Here is a 23,769-nt window from a genome sequence, read left to right as displayed (position 1 = left end):
ACTGAGGCTTCCTCCATGTCCACCCTGCATCCCCACCCCGAGGCCAGGCAGGCATCAAAGGCAGGCTGAGCAGAGAGGATGAGGGCAGTGGTCACAGAGGGGACCCTTGGGCTAAGCACTGCACCCAGGGCATTATGTATGTTAGCTGGCTTTATCCTCTCCTGCTGACCCAAGGTCCAGATCATCTAAATCCATTTAGTGAACGAAGAGGCTTGGATTCAGAGTTGAACTTGCTCCCCGAAGTCTCATAAAAAGAAGGGGAAGATTTAGGATTCAAACCCAAGATCTTCTGATTCCCAGAGAGGAAGCACTCCTCCATGCCAGCGGAGGGTGCCAGCACCTTGCGACCCTCTCGGAGAGCTGAGAAGGTCAGGAGCAGAGGACAGGGCCCTGGGTGGGAAGATGAGGTCTGGGCTTCCCTACCCCTCAGACTGCCTGCCCCACAGCAGGAAGCCGAAAGGCTGTTAACTCCTGCAAGGGCCCCAGTTGGGTTGGCAGCAGCGGCCCCAAATCCATGGCAGGACAGGAGGCAGGCAAGGACCCCAGAGAGAAAAAGCCACTGTCCTGGAGGTGATGGCTAGTCTTAGGGGACCTGGACCCCCGCGACAAGGGCATCAGGCAAGCTCCCTCCTGGGTTGGCAGGAGAAGTCTGGCACCCTGGGGACCTGATCTTACAAGAAATCATTAGATAGTTCTCAGATGGGGTCACACGGCCCAGAGAGCTCAGGTGTCTCCTCCAAGGTCACACCGTGAGCTAAAGGTAAATTTGGGGCTGCAACCCAGACTTCCTGCCCCACTGCGGTCCACCGGCCTTGGCCCCGGTGGGCACTGGCGCGCGCCCCTCCCGCCCAGGTCTCCGCTTCAGGAGGGCGGAGGGGACCCGCCTCGGATGCTCCCGTGCCCAGCGCATCGCTCCCTACTCCGCCCCTTGGGATTCTTTAAGAGGCGGGGCTTGGCCGCCACACGCGGCCCGGGCAAAAGGCTGGGACTCGACTCCGGCGGCGGCGGAGAACGCGTCGGTGCTCCATCTGCTGCGACAACCGCCGCGCCCCGAGCCTGAGCCACGATGAGCGGCAGGGTCGGCGACCTGAGCCCCAAGCAGAAGGAGGCGCTGGCCAAGGTGAGCCTCGCCCCCGCTCGGGCGACGATGGCCGGCTGCTCCTCCGGCGGCGGCGGGGGGCCGGGGAAGGGGCTGGGCGGGGGGCGAGCGCGGGTCCGCGGGCGGCCGGCGGAGGGAGCGGCCACCGCCGCACTGAGCTGCCCGCGGCCGCCGACCCCCACACTCCCTGGCTCCCTCCGCCGGCCGAGGGGACCCCGGGGAAGTTTGGCCGCCCCGGCCCCATCCCCATCCCCGGGCGAGTCCTCGGCGCTGCCACCTGGGAAAGAAGTGGTTGCTTGGGAGCCCACGGAGCCAGCTGGGGGGGTGGGGGTGGGCACAAAGGCAACGTTGATTCGCAGGCACTGGCAGCCGGGCCCGGGGGCAGGGGCAGGGGCAGGGCCCCAGGTTCCCTCCCATTTCCGGGAGGCTTTCCTCTGGCAGAGGCGCAGTGAGTGGTACATGGAAGGGGCCTCCTCCCGAGGGCTCCTTGGGAGACTTGGATGGCTTCTGCTCTGGCCCCCAGGCTGTCTGCGACCTTGGGCACAAGCGGTCCTTCTCTGCTCGCTCCTTGAGGGAAGATATTGAGGAGTTTGGACGAGATGGTGGAGGGGGAGCACCTGCTGGTGCAAAGCCTGGGATCCTACCGGGGCCAGACTGAGTTGGGGTTAGTTTGAGCTGAGACCAGCCCCTCACCCCCAACCCCAACTCCCCTGTCCTGCCCACCCAGCCGCCCCCCGACCCCCAACCTCCCTGGCTGGGGACTCCGGCTGATGCTTTTCAGGAGGCAAGGAGGTAAGCCTAGCTTTGCCTTGGTGCCTGGGCAGAGGAAGGGAACAGCAGTTTCGGAGCCCCACCCTCTCCCACCAGCTGCCCTTGGGGAGAGGAGAGAGTGGCCATTCTTGGAATCGACTGGGTCCAGCCTTAAGGGCTGGAGGCTCCACAGCTGGGCACTTTTCCACTGCTGAGAAACTGGGGGAGGAGGGTTGGCAGACGCCTCCTGCCAGTAATAGTGGGGCTGTGGCATCAGCCCCATGAAGGTGTCCCCGGGCGGGGCCTCCCCATCCCAGGAGGCTGGGGGGTAGGGAGGTTTCAGATATTACTGCTGACCTGCAGGGGAAACCAGGCAGAGAAGGGATTAGGTGGTGATTAAGCTAGGAACCGGGGGCTGGGGAGGGTCCTTGGTAAGGGGTGGCGGCACGCCAGAGTCCCTGGGGTTCTGGGAGCTGTCTGCGGGCTTGGATGGTTCCAGTCCCTGGCTGACCCCAGCAAGGGGCAGAGGTGGTGGGTCCTCATTGGTCCCTCTGTGGCTGCCCTGTAGGTCAGTGACTGGGAGCAGGAGGCTTGGGGACAGCACAGCACGTGGGGGCGTGCTCACGGCCAGGGTCAGAGTGGGTGTGGCCATCCTGGGGTCACTGTCCAGCTCTTGTTTGGCGCTCGCCGCCCTTTCCCTCTTTGTGGCTTCTGCCTGGAACTGCTCCCTCCACCCGGATTGCTGCCTCTGGAGTCCTTCAAGCTCAAATGCCATTATTATATGAAGACATAGGAGACCCCCCCTCTTCCTGGCCCCAGTCAGAATCTAACTCTTCCCTCTGCCTCCCAGCACGTTGCTCAGCATCCCATCACTAAAGGGGGAGACCATGGTGGACAGAGTGCCTGCACTGGCCTGGGACAGACCGGGGGGTTTGCTTACCAGCTCTGCTGATTTCTAGCTGTTGACCTTGGGGCCGTCACTTAACCTCTCTGAGCTCTGATTCCTTCGTCTGTAAAATGGGAGCAGTCATACCTCTAGGGACTCTGAGTGAAGAGTGAATCAGTGCCAAGTTCAATGCTGGGCACACCAGAAATGCTTGGTAAACAGATGCCCTTACGGTGGCACACCCCAGGTTGTCTACTGTGACAGTTATCTAGGGACATGTCTGCCCATCGGCCACAAAGGAGTGTGTAAGTGCCCACAGCCAGGCCGGGGTGGTGTCATACTTCCTGCCCACCTCCTCTTGCTATCCAGCTCCCACCAGCACAACCCACACAGGGTCCCGAGCCGCCCAGGTGCTTAGCCTGTGTCTGCAGAGTTGCCCCGTATTTAGCAGGAGCCCAGCGAAAGCCTCTATGGAGAGCCCTGGGCAGAGGGTGGTCAGGGTGGGACCTGCCGCTCACCTAGCCGCCTCTCGCTGCAGTTTCGAGAGAATGTCCAGGATGTGCTGCCTGCCCTGCCGAATCCAGACGACTATTTTCTCCTGCGCTGGCTCCGAGGTGAGGGGAGAGGGGCTGCAGGAGGGAGGCTGGGCCAGACGCTTGCTCTGGGTCACAGAAATGGCACCCTCTGGGAACCCTGCCCCTGGCGCTCTCAGAATCTGGAGGATTCAACCTTTAGAACCAAAAGGGTTCTTGATTATTAGATAATTTCAACCCTCCTGTTGGATAGTGTTGGATATTATTGGATAGATAATGACACTGAGGCTCAGAGAGGTGAGGTCACTTGCCCCAGGTCGCACAGTGTTGAGCTGCAGGCAGAGGACCGGAGCCCAGATCGGCTGGCTCTCAGCCCTGTGCCCTGTCCATCCACTGGATGAACACACTCTGCCGATGGATGTGAGGAAGCAGGTTGAGGAAACCCGAGAAAGGCCCCACGCTGGTGGGAAGTTGGAGGCAGAGCTAAGTTCGGAACCAGAGTCTTAGCCGTGGGAGAGGCTGGCCCCTGCCGTGGGAACGGCAGGCTGCCTGCTGCCAGAGGTTCATGTATGTCGGAGGGGCAGAGAGCGTGGGGAAATACCATGGGTGGCATTCAGCCCGATCTAGGTTTACAAAACTCCCCTCAAGCCAGCGTCTGGTTCCAGAGCCCCGAGATCTCTCCCAGCTCTGCCTGGCCTGTACCTGGGTCAGGGGTGAACCTCTGTCCTCGGCTCCTGTGTGGGAGGGCAGGACGAGATCGGGTGTCCTGCCTGCTGCAGGGTGGGCCGTAACAGCGCTGTGCAGGTGCTGGTGAAATGTACACGTTTCTGCTAGCGTCGGGTCCAGCTCAACCTCACGCTGCAACTCCTGAAAGCTTTTCTTTCTTCTCCTCTTCTGTGATTCAAGTCAGGTGCCACTCTCTCTCTCTCAATTCTTGTGACATATTTTTCTTTTTCTTCCTTTGTAGAAACTTTATTGCCAGACATAGAAATAATAGAGAACATTTCTCTGTGTTATTTTAGCAGAGATTAAATCAGGACCCAGAATCGTGGTGGTTTAGTTGCTAAGTCGTGTCTGACTCTTGTGACCCCACGGACTGCAGCCCGCCAGGCTCCTCTGTCCATGGGATTCTCCGGGCAAGAATACTGGAGTGGGGATACAGAGTTGTAGCCCCCAGTATTAAAGTTTAAGTCCCGGCCGATTAGTTGTTTATAGACACAGACACGTGCGTCCCCTACGAGTCTTGGGACAGGCGGAGAGACATGATTTTCTGTTTTAGTCCAGGAACTGAATAGCTGGGGCACTCTGGAGACGCTGCTGGCAGGCCTCCCCGCCCCGGACATGTGCCATCAGGAGAGCCCCCTGGGGCTCTGTGCACCTCAGAAAGTGCCACTTGCCATTTCCCCCACCCCCAAAAAAGCTGTGAACCCCTCCTACCTGTGCCCACTCAGAGAGGGTGGGGGGCAGCGAGGGGGGGTGGCGGTGGAGTCAGTCCAGAGTGGGAGGATATTCTGGCCCAGTCTTTACTGAAGGGCCAGCTGCGTGAGGATCAGACACACCTCCCAGCTACCTTGAGGCTGGGAGATAGTGGTTTCAGAGAGCCGTTGAGGTGAACAGCATCGCAGCTCTCTTTTATCTAAGAGAAGCCGGCAGCTGGTTTCCCGGGCACCCCAACCCCCCACCCTGGGATAGCTCCTGTCCCTCTCTTTGCAGGAAGAGGAGTGCAGTCATCCTCATCTGCCAGATGAGAAAACTGGGGCTCAGAGAGGGGAGGGCACTTACCTGAGGGCACACAGCAAACGTGAAAGAGAATCAGGGCAGCAACCCCGGGCCCCTGGTCCTCAGACCAGCACCCTCTCGGGCAGCCACAGCTGTCCACCCGCCTCTCCGCCTGGCCAAGCTCCGCCTCTTCAAACACAGGACGCATCTCCTCTGCACGTCATTCGTGCCCCACATTTTCCTGGGCAGGAGCTCAGGCCTGGTCAGACTCTACTGTAAATTTCAACTAGGGTTTTTTTGTCCCCTTACTTTTCTTTTCCTTTTTTGCTGTGCTGTGCAGCATGCAAGGGTCTTAGTTCCCTGACCAGGAATCGAACCCAAGCCCTTGGCAGTGAAAGCTCAGAGTCCTAATCACTGGACTGCCAGGGAATTCCGCCCTGCCCCCCCCCCGCCCGCCACCTTTTTAAAAGAAACCTTTTTTCTGTCTCCTTTTCATTCTAAAGAAAACATTTGCAAGGCACCTGCCAGCCAGATGTCTTTCTCTAGCCTTAGGTGTGAGAGGGCTTCCCTGACCCGGGCTCAGCTTTCTGCTGGCCCTCGGGCCCTCACACATCACTCTCTGACCACCCACCCTCCCCTCCCCAGTTCTGGGCACGCTAGTGAGGAGGAGGGTCAGATGGCAAGATAAAACCAGGAGGTGGAGGAAACCTGTGAGCCTGCCAGGGCAGGGCTGAGCCTCCTTATTTCCTAGGACTAGGAAGGGATGAAATAAGAACCCAGGACTCTGGCTCCCAGGCCCATCTCTCTGGCCATGCCCTAAGCCGTGCCCTGAGCTGCCCCCTGACCAAGGAGCAGAAGCCCCGGGGAGGCCTCAGGCCCATACTGCCAGAGGCAGTGGCAGCTTGGGGAGGGCCCTTGAAGACCCTGAATATTGGGCCTGAGCCACTAAGGGTTAACTAGAGAGCTTCACTGAGATAAGGGGCTCACAATTCACCACCACTCCTGTTTCCCAGGAAGATGACTTCACAGTTGGGGGTTCCCTCCCTTGCCTGGAGGATCCCCACTTTCAGGTCCGACTGCATCCCCCCATCATGACAGCGTGGTGCCTTGTGTCTTCCAAGTGTTTTTAGCTCATTGGGTGATTCAGCCAGAGATGCTGCAATATCTTGTCCAAGGTCAAACAGGAAGAAGGCGGAAGGGCTGAGATGCAAACCCAGATCATATTCCTCTGATAGCTGCCCACCCCCCACTGCCATGACGGCACCTGTAAGGGGACCATGAGAAGGAACTTCCCCAGAGCCAAGGCTGCTCGTTTCTGCAGGCGCAAGTCTGGCCCAAGTGATGGGCGTGGCTTTGGGCATATCTCTTGTTGCATCCTTTGGGTGCAGGAGAGTGGACTGTGTTTCAGGGCAGCAGAGTCAGGGAATGTGCCCGGCCGCTCCCAGAGAGCAGTGATTAAGGGGCCGGTGGCAGTCCAGAGGGCAGCCTGTCTGGCCCAGGTCCCGGGGCTGTCAGCAGATCTGAATGTCGATGTGACCCACAGAGGACATCGAGCTGGGAGGGGCAGTTCATAGGCCGCATGGCAAAATTGCCCACAATGTGGATCTCAGAAGCTCTTTAAGAAATGCAATGTGGCTGACCATAACAAGATGAAATCTGATAGGGAGAGATCCAGAAAACCGCCTCTCAGCCTGTGGGATAGAGGCTTCTCAGTAGCCCAGGTGAAAAGGATTTGGGGGTTTCAGTTGACGGGAAGCTGCACTTGAGTTAAGGACCTGGCCTCTTGCTGAGAAAGTTCTTAGGCTTAATTGGAGAAGGGTAGATAACACCTGTGCTCTGGCTCACACACATTAGGAGAGGCGCTGGGAAACTGGAAAACCTCCAAAGGGAAGTGGATGGACTTGACACCAAGCTATGCCGGATGGTTAAAGGATCCACGGATGGGCAGCATGTTGGCAGGCGGGGACTCAGGGTGGCAGCACAGAATTTTCTTGGAAGGGTTGTCACGTGGCTGAGGAAGCACCCCCTCCTCTCTGAGGGTCTCTGCAGAAGGGTCTCTGCTCAGAACAACAGTGAGGGGCAAGTGCATGTGGCTGCCTGGATTGTCTGGGAGCAGGTGGCCTTGGTGAGCCTTTGTGTTGAACCGTGAGCAGGACAGCGTGTCGAGGTTTGTGCATGAGATAGAGTTGACCCAGTTCAGTTCAGTTCAGTCGCTCAGTTGTGTCCAACTCTTTGTGACCCCATGGACTGCAGCACACCAGGCTTCCCTGTCCATCACCAACTCCCCGAGCTTGCTCAAGCTCATGCCCATTGAGTCAATGATGCCATCCAACCATCTCATCCTCTGTCATCTCCTTCTCCTCCTGCTCTCAGTCTTTCCCAGCATCAGGGTCTTTTCCAGTGAGTCAGTTCTTCTCATCAGATGGCCAAAGCATTGGAGTTTCAGCTTCAGCAGCAGTCCTTCCAATGAATATTCAGGACTGATCACCTTTAGGATGGACTGGTTGGATCTCCTTGCTGTCCAAGGGACTCTCAAGAGTCTTCTCCAACACCACAGTTCAAAGGCATCAGTTCTTCAGCGCTGAACCGTTGAGCCAGGGGAACTCTGATTCTGAAACTTTCTGGGAATCCTGGGAGGAGGAGGGTCCTCTGTCCCCCTGGGGTATGCGTGGGCCCTTTGATGAGTGGAGGCTCATCACCGCCACCCCCATCCTACTGGAATGTACTGCCAGTCCTGCCCCAGATTACAGGCAGCTGTGTTCATCTTTGAACCCAAGGTCAAGTTCTCAGCACTGAGTGTTAGGCCCTGCAGGAGATTAGCTTTTTGGAAGGAGAAGGCTAAATGATAAGGGAGTCCAGGGTTTGCTTTTCCTGAGAGGAGATAAGATCCTTCACTTGATTGCATCCACTAGGAGAGAGCTCTTTTGACCCTGAACTTGCAGGGCTGCTCCCACCTGCCCTGAGCCTTGACCTGTTCTTCCTGCAAGCCCAGGGGTCGAGGTGCTCCCCAAACCCTCAGTGAGTGTCCTCACCCCACCTCCGCACGCAGGGTGATCTAAGAGCCCCCAGGACCCCAGCACAGGAGCAGGACAGTCTCTTAGTCCTCAGTGCCCAAGCTACTGGCCTAATTGTTGTCCGTGTTTCCCTGTTACAGCAAGAAACTTCAACCTGCAGAAATCCGAGGCCATGCTCCGGAAGGTGAGACCCTTGGTTGCTTCTCTTCCTGCCCATCAGAATCACACCGTGCCCGGACTTCTGTCCAGCCCTCCCACCCTGATCACAGCCTGTACTGCCTTATCCTGGGGGACAAAGTTCAGTCCCTTCCCGGGAAGCAGAGCTTTCATAGTTCTGGGCCAACCAGGAATTACAATCTGTGCTGCTGAGACCTTGGAAACAGGCACTGCCTTCTCTTCCTGCCAGTGGCTTTCTCGTGACTTACCTGTGGTCCGTGCTGCCACCCGTTGCTAGATGCCTGTTAAGGGCAGCCCCCTCCCCTGCCCCGCTTTATTAAAGTCCCGATTATGTGTTTGCAGCACGTGGAGTTCCGGAAGCAAAAGGACATTGACAACATCATGAGCTGGCAGCCTCCAGAGGTGAGGACAGATTATGCCGCCCCACCCCACGTGAGGAGGTCGGTTACAGCCATAGCCTGTATCCTGCATCCACAGGACTGGGACCCTCAGACGAAAGGTCTGACAAGGCCGAAAGTTGACCGATGGCTCAGCATGTAAAGAATCCGCCTGCAATGCAGGTGACAAAGGAGACTCAGGTTCTGTCCCTGAGTGGGGAAGATCCCCTGGAGGAGGAAATGGCAACCCACTCCAGTATTCTTGCATGGAGAATGCCATGGACACAGGAACCCGGTGGGCTACAGTCCATAGGGTCACAAAGAGTCAGACACGCCCAAGGGACTGCTGTAGGACAGTACGGTACCCCATGTGAGGGCTGTCAGGGCCAGAGTCCTGGAACTGTGGGCCTGGGGCCTTCAGAGGAAAGGTCTGACGATGCCGAGTCACTGAATGAGTATCCTTGGCACCCAGGGGAGGATAAACCCAGAGGAAGGCCCTGGACACGGGGAAGGGGTGGCTGCCCTGGGTCTGCTGACCAGGCGCCCCTCCGTCTTGGCCCAGGTGGTGCAGCAGTACCTGTCAGGGGGCATGTGCGGTTACGACTTGGAAGGCTCCCCCATCTGGTACGACATCATTGGTCCCCTGGACGCCAAGGGTCTGCTCCTCTCGGCCAGCAAGCAGGACTTGTTCAAGACCAAGATGCGGGACTGTGAGCTGCTGCTGCAGGAATGTGTCCGCCAGACCGAGAAGGTGAGGGGGCCAGCATGGCCGAAGAGGGGTTTGCCCAGTGGAGTCGGTCACGCCGGAGCCTGGATGTCACACATGGCTTGAAGTGCAGCCTCAGGGCTCAGGCCCTGATGTGTGGATTTCATTGACCAGTGAAATTACAGAGTTTTAGGGACTGACCTGTGTTTCCAGATTTCATTTTTTTTTCCAAGTAAGGACTGAGGAAACACTTACCAGCTATTATTGCCATAATTAAGCCCCAAACTATAGGGAGGGTGTCGTCTCAGAACAAGGGGTAGAACTTCAGGACTTGCCTGGCAGTCCAGTGGTTAAGACTCCCTGTTTCCACTTCAGGGGGTGGGGGTTCAATCCCTGGTTGGGGAAGTTCAGCATGGTGCAGTCAGGAAAAAAAAAAAGAGACAGTCCTTTGATTTATTTTTCTTTCTTTGTCATTTTTTAATTTATGGAAGTATGATGATACATTTACAGGAGACTTAGAAAGTACAGAACAAAGTTAACTACAGTTTCACTGTATATTGCAATTACTGTTTTAAGTTGATAAATTAAGATTTTTAGTTAGAATTTCAATATCAGACTCTTCAGAAACTAATGGAAAAGTAGAAGGATATGGATGGATGGATGGTTTAGTCGCTAAGTCATGTTCGACTCTTGCGATCCCACGGACTGTAGCCTGCCAGGCTCCTCTGCCCATGGGATTCTCCAGGCAAGAATACTGGAGTGGGTTGCCATTTCCTTCTCCAGTAGAAGGATACAGTAGACGAAAAAGCACTATGAACCAATTCAACATAATTAAGATTTATACAGTTTTCACACAACAGCAGGATATGAATTCTATTCAAGTTCCCATAGACTATAAACCAGGAGACACTGGAACATACAAAGGGACATAAAACAAGGTGCAAAAATTTCATGGTATAAAGGTATTGAAATCATACAGAGTCTGGTCTCTTAACACTGTGGAATCTGTGTTAGAAATCAATATCAAAAAAGATTTGAAAACAACCCACATATTTTCAAGTGCAGTGTGACATTCATCACGAGAGATCTTTGACTCAGCCGTTGAAAGAAGAGGCAATCCTTTAAACTGAGTGAAGTAAAAATATACTATGTTGTCGTTGCTTTTCTCCTGCTGCCTGGGCATCAGTGGAGTCTTTGTCGGGACCACCCTATCCTTGGACGATTATTTGGGTGCCGCTGGTGTCAGTGAGCTCAGATTCTGTGCTTGTCTAACTCAATTCAGACAGAGAGAAGGACAGCTGACTCTCTTACAGGAAAAAGACTGAAGAGCAAGCTGGAGCCGCCACGGTCTTCTCTCTTTCCCTCTTCCTCAGTCGTTGTAAACATGCAGTCAAACGATGTGATAGGTTTGGGGACATTTCAGCAGTGTCTTCCATGGTCACTGAGCACCTAGTGTGTGCCGAGGCATCGAGAGGAGCGTTAGATGGGGATGCCCCTTTAGGGCTCCTGTTGGCCGGAGAGCATCCGTGCCTGCGAGCTACGTGGCCATGTGGAGTGCAGAAGAAAGGGAGCTGCAGAACCAGGTCAAGCTGCAGAATGGAAGGGGCTTCAGATGTCATCTCGGTCTACCCAGTCATTTCCTGGATGACAGCAGGGCGATCTAGACGGGAAGGGACCTTGTCTAGGCCACAGTTCCGGCCTGGGGGTAATTATCCTGATTTGGAAAACTCTAGGTCTGGCCCTGCCCAGATCTGGTTGCAGTGTGGGCACAAGGCACAATCAGTGTTTCCCCTGAACCGGGGTGGCCTTCGGTGTGTGTTTCTGGGGGCGGGGCCGTGTGATGTGACTTTCTGCTCTTGTCCCCCTGCAGATGGGGAAGAAGATAGAGGCCACCACCCTGATCTATGACTGCGAGGGCCTGGGTCTCAAGCATCTCTGGAAGCCGGCCGTGGAGGCCTACGGGGAGGTGAGGGCCAGGGCTGGGGTGGGGTGGGAGGGTGAGAGATGGGAGTGCTCGGAGGCCCTGTGGGGTGGGGGAGGCGGGAGGAAGCAGAGCCTCTCTCCTTGGCGCAGTTCTGAGCCCGCTGAATTCTTTCCACAGTTTCTTTGCATGTTTGAGGAAAATTATCCCGAAACGCTGAAGCGTCTTTTTATCGTTAAAGGTAAGTTGGGAACTACCTGTGATGAAGCCAAATGGGAAGGAGGGGCCGAAAATGTTCCTGGGACAAATTCGGGGGAGAATAAACATAGAATGAGCCAAAGGTCAGGGTGGCGGTCTTGGGACACGTTCCAAAGACTGACCTGTGACTACACAGACGGCTTCATAATTCGCATGGCTTTTAGCGTTTACCTCCTTGGAGCCTCCCAGCCTGGTGAGGAAGTTGGAGCATTCCACCCGTACAGATAGGCCAGCTGAACTTCACACAGGCTGCCTACGTGGGCTCCATGGTCCCGGGAGCGTGTGGCCCGATGCTGGAGGCCGTGATGGACATGGTTAGGGATGCAGGGGATCCTTATGTGGCAATGGTTAGGGATGCTCTGGGGCTCACATGCCCTGGTCTCTATTGTAGCCCCCAAGCTGTTCCCTGTGGCCTACAACCTCGTCAAACCCTTCCTGAGTGAGGACACTCGTAAGAAGATCCAGGTCTTGGGAGGTGAGTAGCCCATTCTCTCTGAACCATGGCTGCGTGGCAGCACTCCCACGGGGAATGGCGTCATAGGGAAGGCCCGAGCCGCCAGGGCCAAGGCTCCCTCTTCTGGTTGGGGCGCAGTGGCACCCCGGAAGCAGGCTGGGCCCCAGCAAGGGGCTTCTTCCTCTTTGTTTTCGTGAGAACTCTTCCTGTAACACTCTGGGGAAAATCAAAGGTGAATGAAATGGCAGCCCTCATTCTCAGTGAGCTTGCAATAAAGCAGGACAGGGCCCTTTAAGAGAAAGCTGGGACACAAGCCAGAAGAGGCCCTGGACGCGGCCGAGCAGGGGGTCCCAGGAGCAGAGCAGGGGGTCCCAGGAGCAGAGCCAGCCTCGTTGCACAGGCTCCTGCTGTGCGCCCGGCCCTGAACTCAATAGGTGTCAAGGCCACAGAGGGAAGACAGAGTCCCTTAAAGAGCTGGTGGCCTCTCGGGAAAGGGAGACACAAACAGCTGTATCAAGCGTGAGCATGCGTGTGTGCTCAATCGCGTCCGACTCTGTGAGACCCCATGAACCGCAGCCCACCAGGCTCCTCTGTCCATGGTATTCTCCAGGCAAGAATACTGGAGTGGGTTGCCACTTCCTTGTCCAGGGGATCTTCCCAACCCAGGGATCGAACCCACATCTTCTGCGTTTCCGGCATTGGCAGGTGGATTCTTTACCACTGAGCCACCTGGGTAAAACCACAGCAGTGTGTGACGTTACATGTAAAAGGGAAGAGCCCATGGGAATACTGAATGGGGCACTCAGCCTGCCCAGCCTGGGTAGGGGCGATGCCTCCCTCAGCTACGAGCTATAGAGTGAGTCGGGCGGCTGGATAAAGCGAGGCAGCAAGCCGTTGGGCAGAGAGAAGGGCGCTTAGCAAAGACTTTGCACACTGTGGCAAAGGTGGCTGTAGCGTGCACTGCAGGGTGTGGCAAGAGATGATATGGGAAGGGAGCCGGGTGCCAGGAGCTGGATGGCAGAGAACCCAGGGCACTGGCACTGACTCTGGCAGGCTCCTGGGCACTGGAGAGGAGTTCTAATCGGGGGGCAGGGTAGGTGCCAAGATCTGATTCTCTGTTGGTTGTGAGGAACAAGATACCATTTTTGCACACCACAGCCAAAGTCCACACGCGTGGAGTTGAAAGGCTGAGCAGGGCTGGGGACGGTAGGGACAGAGAGGAGAGGATGGATTTCAGACTTCTGTAGGAGGTGGAACTCAATTGGCTGGAGGTAGGAAGGGAGAAAGATAAATCTAGAATGGCTCCCTGGGGTCTGGCACGAGTGACCGAGCATTGCAGTCACTTCCACTGGGGAATAACACAACCAGAAGAAAAAGCTCCAGGTTGAATTAAGGAGACTGTGAGATGTACAGATGTTGGGGAGGCCTGGGCCTACAGCTTAGGGACAGACTCCAGTTAGGAGTTCTGGGACTTTTCAGAAAGAGGGTCAACCCTGAAGGAAATCAACCCTGAATATTCACTGGAAAGACTGATGCTGAAGCTCTAGTACTCTGGCCATCTGATCCGAAGAGCTGACTCATTGGAAAAGACCCTGATGCTGGGAAAGATTGAAGTCAAAAGAAGGGGGTGACAGATGATGAGATGGTTAAATAGCATCACTGACTCAATGGACATGAATCTGAGCAAACTCTGGGAGATGGTGGAGGACAGGGAAGCCGGGTGTGCGGCAGTCCACGGGGTTGCAAAGAGTTGGACACGACATAGCGATGGAAGAACAACAAAGACCAAGGCAGATGAGACCTTGAGAAGGAGATGAGACTAGTCGCCCACAGAACAGAGGCTGACGCGTCGGGGATATCCAGGCTCGAGGGCAGGCAGAGAAAGAGGAGCCCGCCAGGGAGATGGAGAAGTGGTTGGCGGGGAAGCCGGTGGACGTCGGGCCAAGGGAAAGCCAAGAGGGAAGATGCTTGGGAATCAAGGCAGCCAGGGACAAGCAGGGGGCGAGTCTGGCTGGAGCATGACGTGGAGGGGTGGGAGAAAAGCCTAGAAAAGTAGATCGGCTTCATGGGTGGCTTAAGGCCACCTGTGGAGTTGAATTTGCTGCTGCTGCTGCTAAGGCGCATCAGTTGTGTCCAACTCTGTGCGACCCCATAGATGGCAGCCCACCAGGCTCCGCTGTCCCTGGGATTCTCCAGGCAAGAACATTGGAGTGGGTTGCCATTTCCTTCTCCAGTGCAAGAAAGTGAAAAGTGAAAGTCGCTCAGTCATGTCCGACGCTTGGCGACCCCATGGACTGCAGCCTACCAGGCTCCTCCGTCCATGGGATTTTTCCAGACAAGTGTACTGGAGTGGGTTACCATTGCCTTCTCCGGAGTTGAACTTGAGGGGGAGGAAAGGGAATTAATTGTGAAGGCTTCTGAATGCTCACCTTCAGGCACCACATTGAACGCAGAGGTTTTGCAAACACGTGCTGAGGCCTGGGTGTGGCGCGGAGCCGTCTGGAGGGCACAGGACCTCTGGCTGTTGGTGCTGGCTCTGGCGCAACGAGTGCTGTCCTTATTGCCTCAGTTCCTGTCTGTAAGATGGGAAGAATGCTCCTGGCCGGATTCCAACCCTCCAGCTGAGCTGGGGGAAGAAAAAGTCTGAGCGAAAGGCTCTTGATGAGTTTTGGCTCTTCTGTGGCTGCCGCCCACCACGTGCGTGAGCCCAGCTCTGGTTCCTGGCAGCGGCTGTGGAGGAGGTTCAGTATGTTACCACCCACACCTGAAACCCTTTCAGCCGAACCCGCCTTGGGCTGGGAAGGCACAGATCTTCAAGAGAGAGGAGGCAGAAATTCGCCCCGGGCTGCAGCTTAGCACAGATGGAAGCACCCCGAGACCGGGCACCCCGAGGCCGGGCACAGGGCCCTGGAGTCGCTTAGTCGCAGGTCTTTAGATCCCTGCGGCTGGGAGCCCCCGGACTGTGCTCGTGAGTTTCCAGGCCGCACCGGCCACACAGGATGCTGCAGGTACCCTGTGACTCGGAGCTGCTGCCTGTGTCTGGTGTCTGTAGTCAGCACGGAGAGGTTCCCAGGATCAAGACACTGTCCTCTGGCTGACACTCGTTTAGGAATCTGAAATGGCAGAGAAGTGGATCTCAGCCTTAGTTGCACCTGAGGCCACGTCTCCTACCAGGAAAGGGTTTGATTACTAAAATAAGAGAAAAAAAAAAACACCCCAAATCACCGGTTGCCAGACAGCCTAAACAAGAGCAGAAGTGAAAGTGTGCCTGGGGGTAAAGCCAAGGGACCTCGATTAAGAGGTTAGTCTACAGTGACGCATTCATTCAGTCATGATTGAGCACAGAGGGTGATGGGGGACGAGACCCCCGGTCGGGCCCTCACGTCGGTCTAACCAGGGCAGAGCGCGTTGACTCAGGCCCTCCTGCCTGACGCACGTGCCGTGCCCTCTGCATGGAATGCCCTTCCCTTTGTTCCTTCCTGCTTGCACTTCAGACGTTTGTATCCCTTTCCTGGGAGTGATGATACACTCTCCTAAGGATAGGGCACTTTACAGTTTAGGACAAACACCTCCTCAAGTGCTTAGTTCACTTCCCTCCCACCATGATCTTGCAAGGCAGCAGGGGGACCTAGGCTCAGAGCAAAGTGGCTTGCCTCAGGTTGACCAGCTGGCCAGAGGCCATGGGGACATGACTCTGCTCTTGTTTCCTGGTACAGCATAGGGCAGTCCTCTGGGTGATGGCCCATCTCGAACCCCCTGAAGAGCTGTGTGCACGTCCTGTGCTCCCAGGGCCCGTGTTTGGTGTGCGGGGGTGGACGGGTTCTGTTCTGCCTCTTGTGTGTAGACTGCCTGGGCTGTGATGAAATCCTGCCTAGTGCTGATCCTTTTTTTTTTTCTCCTTCCTTCCCTCTCCTGCCAGCAAACTGGAAGGAGGTTTTGCTGAAATATATCAGCCCTGACCAGTTGCCTGTGGAGTATGGGGGCACCATGACTGACCCTGATGGAAACCCCAAATGTAAATCCAAGGTATGGGCTTCCCCAGGGGGACTGGAGGTGACCAGGGAATCCCTGGCTCCAGTGCTTGTTCCAGCTCATTCCGTGCCCCACTTCTAGATCAACTACGGGGGTGACATCCCCAAGAAGTATTACGTGCGGGACCAGGTGAAGCAGCAGTATGAGCACAGTGTGCAGATTTCCCGGGGCTCCTCCCACCAAGTGGAGTATGAGATCCTCTTCCCGGGCTGTGTCCTCAGGTAAGGTCCTGGAGCCTCCCAGGAGACCGGAGCTTGCCGCCCTAGGTGGCGGTCGGAGGGCTGGGGTGGGAGAAGCTTTGGTGACAGGACCCTAGAGAGGGCACGTGCAGATGGAGTCATGTCTGAGTGGGTGGTTGTCCCCTGCAGGTGGCAGTTCATGTCGGACGGTTCGGACATCGGTTTTGGGATTTTCCTGAAGACTAAGGTGGGGGAGCGGCAGCGGGCCGGGGAGATGAGGGAGGTGCTGCCCAGCCAGAGGTACAACGCCCACCTTGTGCCCGAGGACGGGAGCCTCACCTGCAGCGATCCTGGCATCTGTGAGTCCCTCAAAGCCCCTGCTCTAGCTGTCTGCCTGTGAGGTCCCTCTTTCTCCCTGGATTTCAGCTCACAGATGGTTAGCTCTAGAAGCAGAATGCCATCAGTTCCACCCTCTCTTGCTAGGATGGAGGGGTGAGAGGGCAGGCTCAAGGTGACCCAGCTGGTTAACAGCAGGGTAGGACTCTGACCTGATGCTCCCAGGTAAAGGTGAGTCACAGTGCTGGGTGCTTGCAAGGGTTGAGAACACCTGCTCTCTGGTTCCAGGTCTCCCTGGGCTGTGACTGCCGCTATCAGACATTTCCGGGGGATGCCCCTTCCCCAGACATCAGAGAGGCAGAACAGGCTGGGCAGGTGCAGGGATCACAGGGTGAGCAGAACCCAGCCTTGACTCTGCTGAGCTTCACTCATCCAGCTTGATCAAAAAGTGACCACAGAACATGAACAGGAAGTTTACTCAAGAGGAATAAAAATGGTAAATCGGCATGGGAAAGGTGCTTAACCTCCCTTAGCTTTGCAATATTGGTCAAATTCCCTTTGACTCAGCAATTCTACATCTGAAAATTTATCCTACAGAAATATTTATACAAGGACACAAAGATATAGGTACACAGATGTTCCTAGCAGTTTGGGATACTGACGATAAGTTAAATGGCTTTATTAAATAAATTATGGTCCGTCTATACAGTAGAATATAATATCACATTAAAGAGAATAAAGTGATGGATAAGATATCTGAAACTGAAAGTGAAGTCACTCAGTCGTGTCTGACTCTTTGCAACCCCATGGGAGCCTGTAGCCCACCAGGCTCCTCTGTCCATGGGACTTTCCAGGCAAGAGTGGGTTGCCATTTCCTTCTCCAGGGGATCTTCCCGACCCAGGGATCGAACCCAGGTCTCCTGCATTGCAGGCAGACTCTTAACATGTTAAAAAAAAAAAAAAAATAAGGCATGAGACATACCATATATGGTATATTCTCACTTTGACTAAAATAAAAAGTCAAAAGAAGTCTGCGGATTCTATGCTAACGCTAGTGGTGGTTATCTCTGGGAACTTAAGAAAACATAGAGGGCTTATGTTTTTTCTATACTGGTTCTGTAAATACAGTTTATGTTACAAAGAACATGTACTATATTTCTAGGCAGAAAAATCACACATACACACACAGAAAACCCCCCTCAAATCTCCAGTTTCCTCTGTCTGAGCCGAGGAGCCAGGCATGGAAAATCAGTAACAGTAAGGGCTTTGTCATCAAGCTGCAATAGACTTGACCACTGACTAGTCCTTAGGCCAGTGACTTGGCCTCCCTGAACTTCAGTCCCCCAATTGCTACAATGGGGATCAGATTCTCTACCTCATGGGGATACCTGATGATGAAATGTGATCAGGTCTGTGCAGCACTTAGCATCATACCTGCTGTATGGCACTCAGCACACCCTGGCCGCCATTATTATTTATTAGGGCAAGACCCGGAGGAGATAGTGCCGGAGAGGGGAGAAGCCCTGCGCCCTGTTTCCATGGCAACACCACCAGTTCTGAACTAGTCCCACAGATGTCTCTGTCTCTGTACTTGTCCACACCACCGCCCAAACCTCAGATCCGTGTCCTCCCCCGCAGCCCAGGCAACCTCAGTCTCTACCGCCCCCTCCTCACAGATGCTCTGTGGTCTGGCTCCCCGGGGAGGAGAGCTGTGCTTGTTAGCGAGCTGCTGGGTCCTGAGGGAGAAGGCGGTATACCTTGCATCAGGCATCAGGTGAGCGCCAGCCCAGACACTGTCGTCCTCGGGGCGTAAAGCACTTCGTCCATGCAAGCCCGAGCTTCTTTATTTTAAAGGACAGGGAAGCTGGGGTATAGAGGTATACTGTCCCACAGTGTGGTGTGCGTAGACACCAAGAGTCAGATACAGGCAAGAAATGGGGCAGGATCTCGTGACCACAGACTACCCTAGAGATGGTCACGTGACAGAGGAGAGAGCACGGTCCCAGACCCAGGAAGTGATTGGCCCGAGCCCAGGAGCAGAGCCCAGCCCATTTTCCATCACTGCCCACTGCCTCTCTGTAGTATCACGTAGGACCATGAACTCTTTAACATAATCAGGCTTAGGTTTGCAAATCCCAGATTTTAGTTCCTCGTGGATATGTTGTCAGATGGAGTGTTTACCTGCCTGCGGGGCCTTGACTGGGAGCTTCGTATCGTCCGTTCTCAGGAGGCACAGAGCCCTAGCATCCACGCCCCCTGCCCAGGTTTAAAGACAGCGTGGTGGGGTCAGCTGTTGCCCGGGCCATGGCCGAGGTTAGAGCTGAGCCTCTGAGAACCCGATATTAGGTTACAAGCTGACCTGTGGGAGGTGATGCCTTGGGGGAACCAGGCAACCCTCTGTAAAGTAGAGCATAACCACCCAGTGGAGAAATTACAGCTCTGAGTCCAATGGTGGGAGCCCACTAACCCTCCCTGGGCTGTGCCGGTCATTTCCCAAGTATATTCAGAGTTTGAACTAATTCCACTTTGTTTTCCTCCCAACTAATATATCCTGAGGCCCTGAGTGTAGAGTACTTGTCTAGGAAAGAATAAGATTCAGAAAAAAAAAAAGATCTGAACTCTGTCTGCTGGGAGTGTGCAGTGTGGTCAGAGAGCTGAAACATGTAGGGAGATTAAACAGCTCAGCTGGGCACCAGGAGACCTGGTTCTGAGTCCAGCTTTGCAAGTAACCCTCCAGGTGTTTTGAGCAACTGCCTCTAAGTAATTAGATTTTGCTCTTTTTTTCCTTAAAATGAGGGGAGTAGGCTAGAGCAGGAGACCTTAATCTGGGGTCTGTGGCTCCCCAGAGCAGTGCTTTTAAATCTTAAAGACAAACCATCTCCCTTTTATAATAGTATCTAATGTCTCCTCTACTATCCTGAAATGAAATTCATACATATTATAACCCACCTACACAACATAACTAAAAATTTAATACACTCTCCTATCTGGAATATAGGGCTTCCCTGGTGGCTCAGACATTAAAAACAGACTGTCTGCAATGCAGTAGACCTGGGTTCGATCCCTGGGTTGGAAAGATCCCCTGGAGAAGGGAATGGCTACTCACTCCAGTATTCTTGCCTGGAGAATTCTATGGGCAGAGGAGCCTAGTGGGCTACAGTCTATGGGGTTGCATAGAATTGGACATGACTGAGAAACTAACTGGAGAAGGCAATGGCAACCCACTCTGGTATTCTCGCCTGGAAAATCCCATGGACAGAGGACCCTGGTAGGCTACAGTCCATGGAGTCGCTAAGAGTCGGACATGACTGAGCGACTTCACATTCACTTTTCACTGTCATGCATTGGAGAAGGAAATGGCAACCCACTCCAGTGTTCTTGCCTGGAGAATCCCAGGGACGGGGGAGCCTGGTGGGCTGCCATCTATGGGGTCGCACAGGGTCGGACACGACTGAAGCGACTTAACAGCAGCAGCAGCAGAGCAACTAACACTGTCATTTTAATCTGGAATATAAAAGAGAAATTAAAGGACACTAATTGAGACTCTTTCACGAATGAGAGGGCACGGTTACCCCCAGCACCTGTCTTCAGAATGGTAACCTTCCTACTGGGAACCACTGCCCCAGAGGGTCCATGATGGGCTCCGTGGGATCTGAAATTGTATGCTGTCAGATTCTCAGCCCTGACATTGTGTGCCCTCAGATTTTGTAGGGATCAGTTCCCCTACAAAAGTGAAGAAGCCCTAGCCTGGAGGATCTCTGGGGCCTCTACGAGTCTGTGAGTACATAATTAGTGTCAAAATGAACCACTGCAATTCATGACCCCCACTTCCCTCAGGCCTGGGCCTAAGAACAGCCCTTTCCTTGTTTCTGAGGGCAGAATGTCATGCTAGGCAGAGTCATCTCAGCCCTGGTGCTTGGTCCAAGGAGCTCAAAGACTTCTCCTCTAGCATGACTGACTCTGGTTGCTAAGGCTCTGTCATCCAGGGCAGAGAGGAAGTCTCCTTCTTTCCAGAGGCACCATTGGCCCTGAAGAACTCTGGCACAGAGAGAAAACTGATGACTGTTATTACTCAGTCCATACCATGGAGAAAAGGGTGGGTGGTATGTCTACCCTTGGGTTAAACTATGCATTTTATCCAGGGTCAGAAAAGGGGAAGATTACATCTCAGGATTAAATACACAGGGTACTTTTTGGCTGGGAAAAGTGAGAGAAGACAAGGATGCGGAAAGAGCAGAGCTAGTGTTTTTGTTTTCCCACCCTGTTCTTTGGAAGGGGTGTTTGACTGGAATGGAACAACTCAAAAAAAGAAGGGTTAGATTAAAAGCAGTCTGTTTGTTGGCCAAGGCTTGGAAGCCTTCTCTGCCAACTGCATGCCCATTTTCTCTCTCCCAAAGAAATCACTAACAGGTCTTGTGAATTATCCTACCAAATATTTTCCATCCCTTTAGGAGCATTACATGTCTCCATAATATATAGGACATGTGCCCACACATACACATTCATAGGAATTAACATCTGTCATTCAGTGTATATTTGAAGGAGTTTTGACACTGTAAAATCTGTCAGTGTAGGTGGGCCAAATAACAAAGACAAAAAAATTTTTTTTTTACATATATTAACAAAAAGGGCTTCCCCAGTGGCTCAGCGGTAACAAATCCACCTGCAGTGCAGGAGACGTGGGTTCAATCCCTGGGTCGGGAAGATCCCCTGGAGGAGGGCATGGCAGCCCACTCCATTAATCCTGCCTGGAGAATCCCATGGACTGAGGAGCCTGGTGGGCTACAGTCCTTAGGGTCGCAGAGCTGGATATGTCTAAGCAGCTAAGCACTCACCGATACTAACAAAAATGTTGTAAACAGTCTATAGACTATTCTGCAGTTTGCTTTTTTGGCCTAAGGATATATTGTCAACGGTTTCCCTGGTTAATTCTCATGAAGCTCACCTCCTTTTTATCCAGTATAGTATTTCAATAAAAACTTTTAAAGCAGTTCTCCTTTGAACATTTTAGTTTTCCTCATCTTTTATGATTACAAATAGGGGTGCATTGAGCATCTTTGTCCATTTATCTTTCTGTGGGATAAATTTCTGGTTCAAAAAGTTTGCCTAAAAAAAGGGTTGCCTATTTTACTTTTTTCAGAAAATGAACAGGACTGGGCTTTCCAGGGCCCAAGTCAGGCAGCAGTGCAGACCAGAGGGAAATTCCAGCTCCATCCCTTCCTCACATGTGACATAGTGACTTCCTGTTTCTATAAAACAAGACTAACGTTGAACTCAAGAGTTCCCATGAATAATATAGATTGCCAACCCTTTCCTGAGTCACAGGAATAGCCGTTGTCGCCATTACTATCATTATTTTAACAAGTACTGCTGCTACTAACTCTGCTCCCCCCCTTGCAAGGCCCAGTTCAAGCTCTAACTCCTTTAAAAAGCTTTTCTCATGATTTCAGTCTATAGGGCCCCCTCCTTCCAAGCTGTTAACAGATGTGACTGTCTCTGCCACTTATCTGGCACTTGGCATGTTCTTTTTCCCTCTTCATGAACATCTTGTAACCACCTAGTCTGGGTTTCAGAAGGTTCAGGACCATCGCTGTGCCACCTTCGTCCTCATTACCTACCACACTGACTTGCTCAGTCAACAAATAGCGCTGTCTCTAAGCTCTGTGGGGCTGCCTGAGTGTCTGTCTTTTTGCCTCCCCTCAGATGTCCTGCGGTTTGACAACACCTACAGTTTCATTCACGCAAAGAAGGTCAGTTTCACCGTGGAGGTCCTGCTTCCAGACAAAGCCTCAGAAGAGAAGATGCAACAGTTGGGGGCAGTCACCCCAAAGTAATGCCTACCCCCACAGCAGGCCTGGCTCCCTCAGTGTCTCCCCATCAGTTTCTGCCCCTTGTAATGGTCATTTCCCCGGCACTCAGACACCCAGAAAAACTGGGCTAGAAGAAGGACCTTGGGGCTGGATCTGGGGAGCCTTCATTTGAGAATAAGAAAGACTGGGAGAGTAGCTGGAGTGGGTCTCCTTGCCTCTCATATTACTAAGGAGTCCCAGGGGTTGGGCACCGAGATAGTATCTGCCTAGTAAACTGTGCCAACTTCACCTGTCCAGTGTCAGCTGAGACAGGAAGGCAGGTGCCATGGGGTGGCAGGGAAGAAATTAGGAAAAAGGGGAGAGATTGAGACTTTAACACTTAAGGGAAGCCAGCTGCAGGGGGTGGGAACTTGCTCCCAAATGAACATGTAAATCTAGATCGTAATGAGGATAGCAAGGTAGCCAGTTCCTAGAGTTATGGTGGGGGTTCTGAGGCTCTTCTGCCCTTTGTCTCCGAGGCTGGGCTCTTTTGGCTTTTCCCAGGTCTTGGAAAGTGGCCTGAATCAGCACAGATGTTCCCCTTTAATGGTGAGAGGCAGGCCTCTCCCTCACCTCGAGGAATTCAGCAATCCCTGGGTCCCGCTGCCTGCCTCTTTGATTACTAATGATTGTCAGTGACTCAGAGCTTCCTGGGACGGTGAGCTTTGGTACCCAGCCACTGTCCTCAGATGCAAACAGAGCGCAGGGAAGTCACCTCCCGAGATCCCAGCTCTGGGAAGGGCCAGAGAGGCTGGTGGTGGGTGCGAGTTCGGAGGCTTCCACCCCTATTTTTAGTGCCGCCAGGCTTTCATCAATTAACTCTCCATTTGAGCACCCCACCCAAAAGTGACAGCTGGGATCAAGGCAGTGAGGGCGCTGAATCTCCCAGGGTGCACGACAGCCCACTTCCTGACTGACCTGAGCGAGGCCTTAGCAGTCCCGTCTCTGGGAGGCACATGGTGGGTGCCGCGGGTTCTTGGTGCCTGCTGGGGAGGCTTCCACGGCAGGGGCTCAGGGCAGCCACAGATAGCCTCGCGGGCCCCCACCCCCTCCGCCCACGGCGACAGGCAGGGATGCCCACGGTGGGTAGCGGGCGGTTAGGAGTGGCGGCTCGGCGACCAGGGGCTGCAGGTCACAGGCCCTGCGGGCGATCACGACCCTTAACCCAGTCCCAGGTCTTCCAAACGGACACCAGGTCCTGGGCTGCACAGCGCCGGGGCCCGGCCCTCGCTGCCTGGGGCATTCCTTCCGCTCAGAAACCCAGGCCCTGGCCCAGCCTGGGGAGATGGTCTGGCCTAGCTGAGGGAGCGGGAGTAGCGGGGAGGCTGGCGCCGACAGGAGGCCCGAGGCCGCACAGGCCCCAGCCAGACCCCTCAGGAGGACATCCCGACCTTTGTTTACAACGCTCTGTTAGGAAAAGTAGCCAATGAATAAAGGACGTTCGGCGCGCAGAGCGCGTAAGTCTGCGCCCTCTGTCTC

General features: G+C 54.3%; 1 protein-coding gene and 1 long non-coding RNA gene across 6 annotated transcripts; one reads left to right on the top strand and one right to left on the bottom strand.

Moving 5' to 3' along the window:
• The first annotated feature begins 972 nt into the window (after positions 1-972).
• Positions 973-23,741, top strand: SEC14L2 (SEC14 like lipid binding 2). 5 transcript variants are annotated; one of them, XM_027566322.1, is made up of 12 exons: positions 973-1,120; positions 3,274-3,349; positions 8,142-8,185; positions 8,521-8,580; positions 9,118-9,306; positions 11,132-11,227; positions 11,363-11,423; positions 11,832-11,915; positions 15,814-15,920; positions 16,008-16,147; positions 16,295-16,464; positions 22,145-23,741. In XM_027566322.1, the coding sequence occupies exons 1-12, from the start codon at positions 1,067-1,069 to the stop codon at positions 22,273-22,275; spliced, it is 1,212 nt and encodes a 403-aa protein (XP_027422123.1). In that variant the 5' UTR covers positions 973-1,066; the 3' UTR covers positions 22,276-23,741. The 5 variants fall into 5 exon arrangements, with proteins under 5 accessions (XP_027422123.1, XP_027422124.1, XP_027422126.1 ...); XM_027566323.1 differs by lacking the exon at positions 22,145-23,741 and adding an exon at positions 16,730-17,196; XM_027566325.1 differs by lacking the exon at positions 973-1,120 and adding an exon at positions 1,527-1,763.
• LOC113907321 lies at positions 9,714-23,546 on the bottom strand. The gene is made up of 3 exons (XR_003515161.1): positions 23,209-23,546; positions 14,324-15,007; positions 9,714-12,110 (listed from the first exon to the last, which is right to left on the bottom strand). It is a non-coding gene; the product is annotated as an uncharacterized LOC113907321 (long non-coding RNA).
• Positions 23,742-23,769: the final 28 nt, after the last annotated feature.

Source organism: Bos indicus x Bos taurus, chromosome 17 (genome assembly GCF_003369695.1).
Source record: "Bos indicus x Bos taurus breed Angus x Brahman F1 hybrid chromosome 17, Bos_hybrid_MaternalHap_v2.0, whole genome shotgun sequence".
Lineage (NCBI taxonomy): Eukaryota > Metazoa > Chordata > Mammalia > Artiodactyla > Bovidae > Bos > Bos indicus x Bos taurus.
This window is presented reverse-complemented; position numbering and strand designations above follow the sequence as displayed.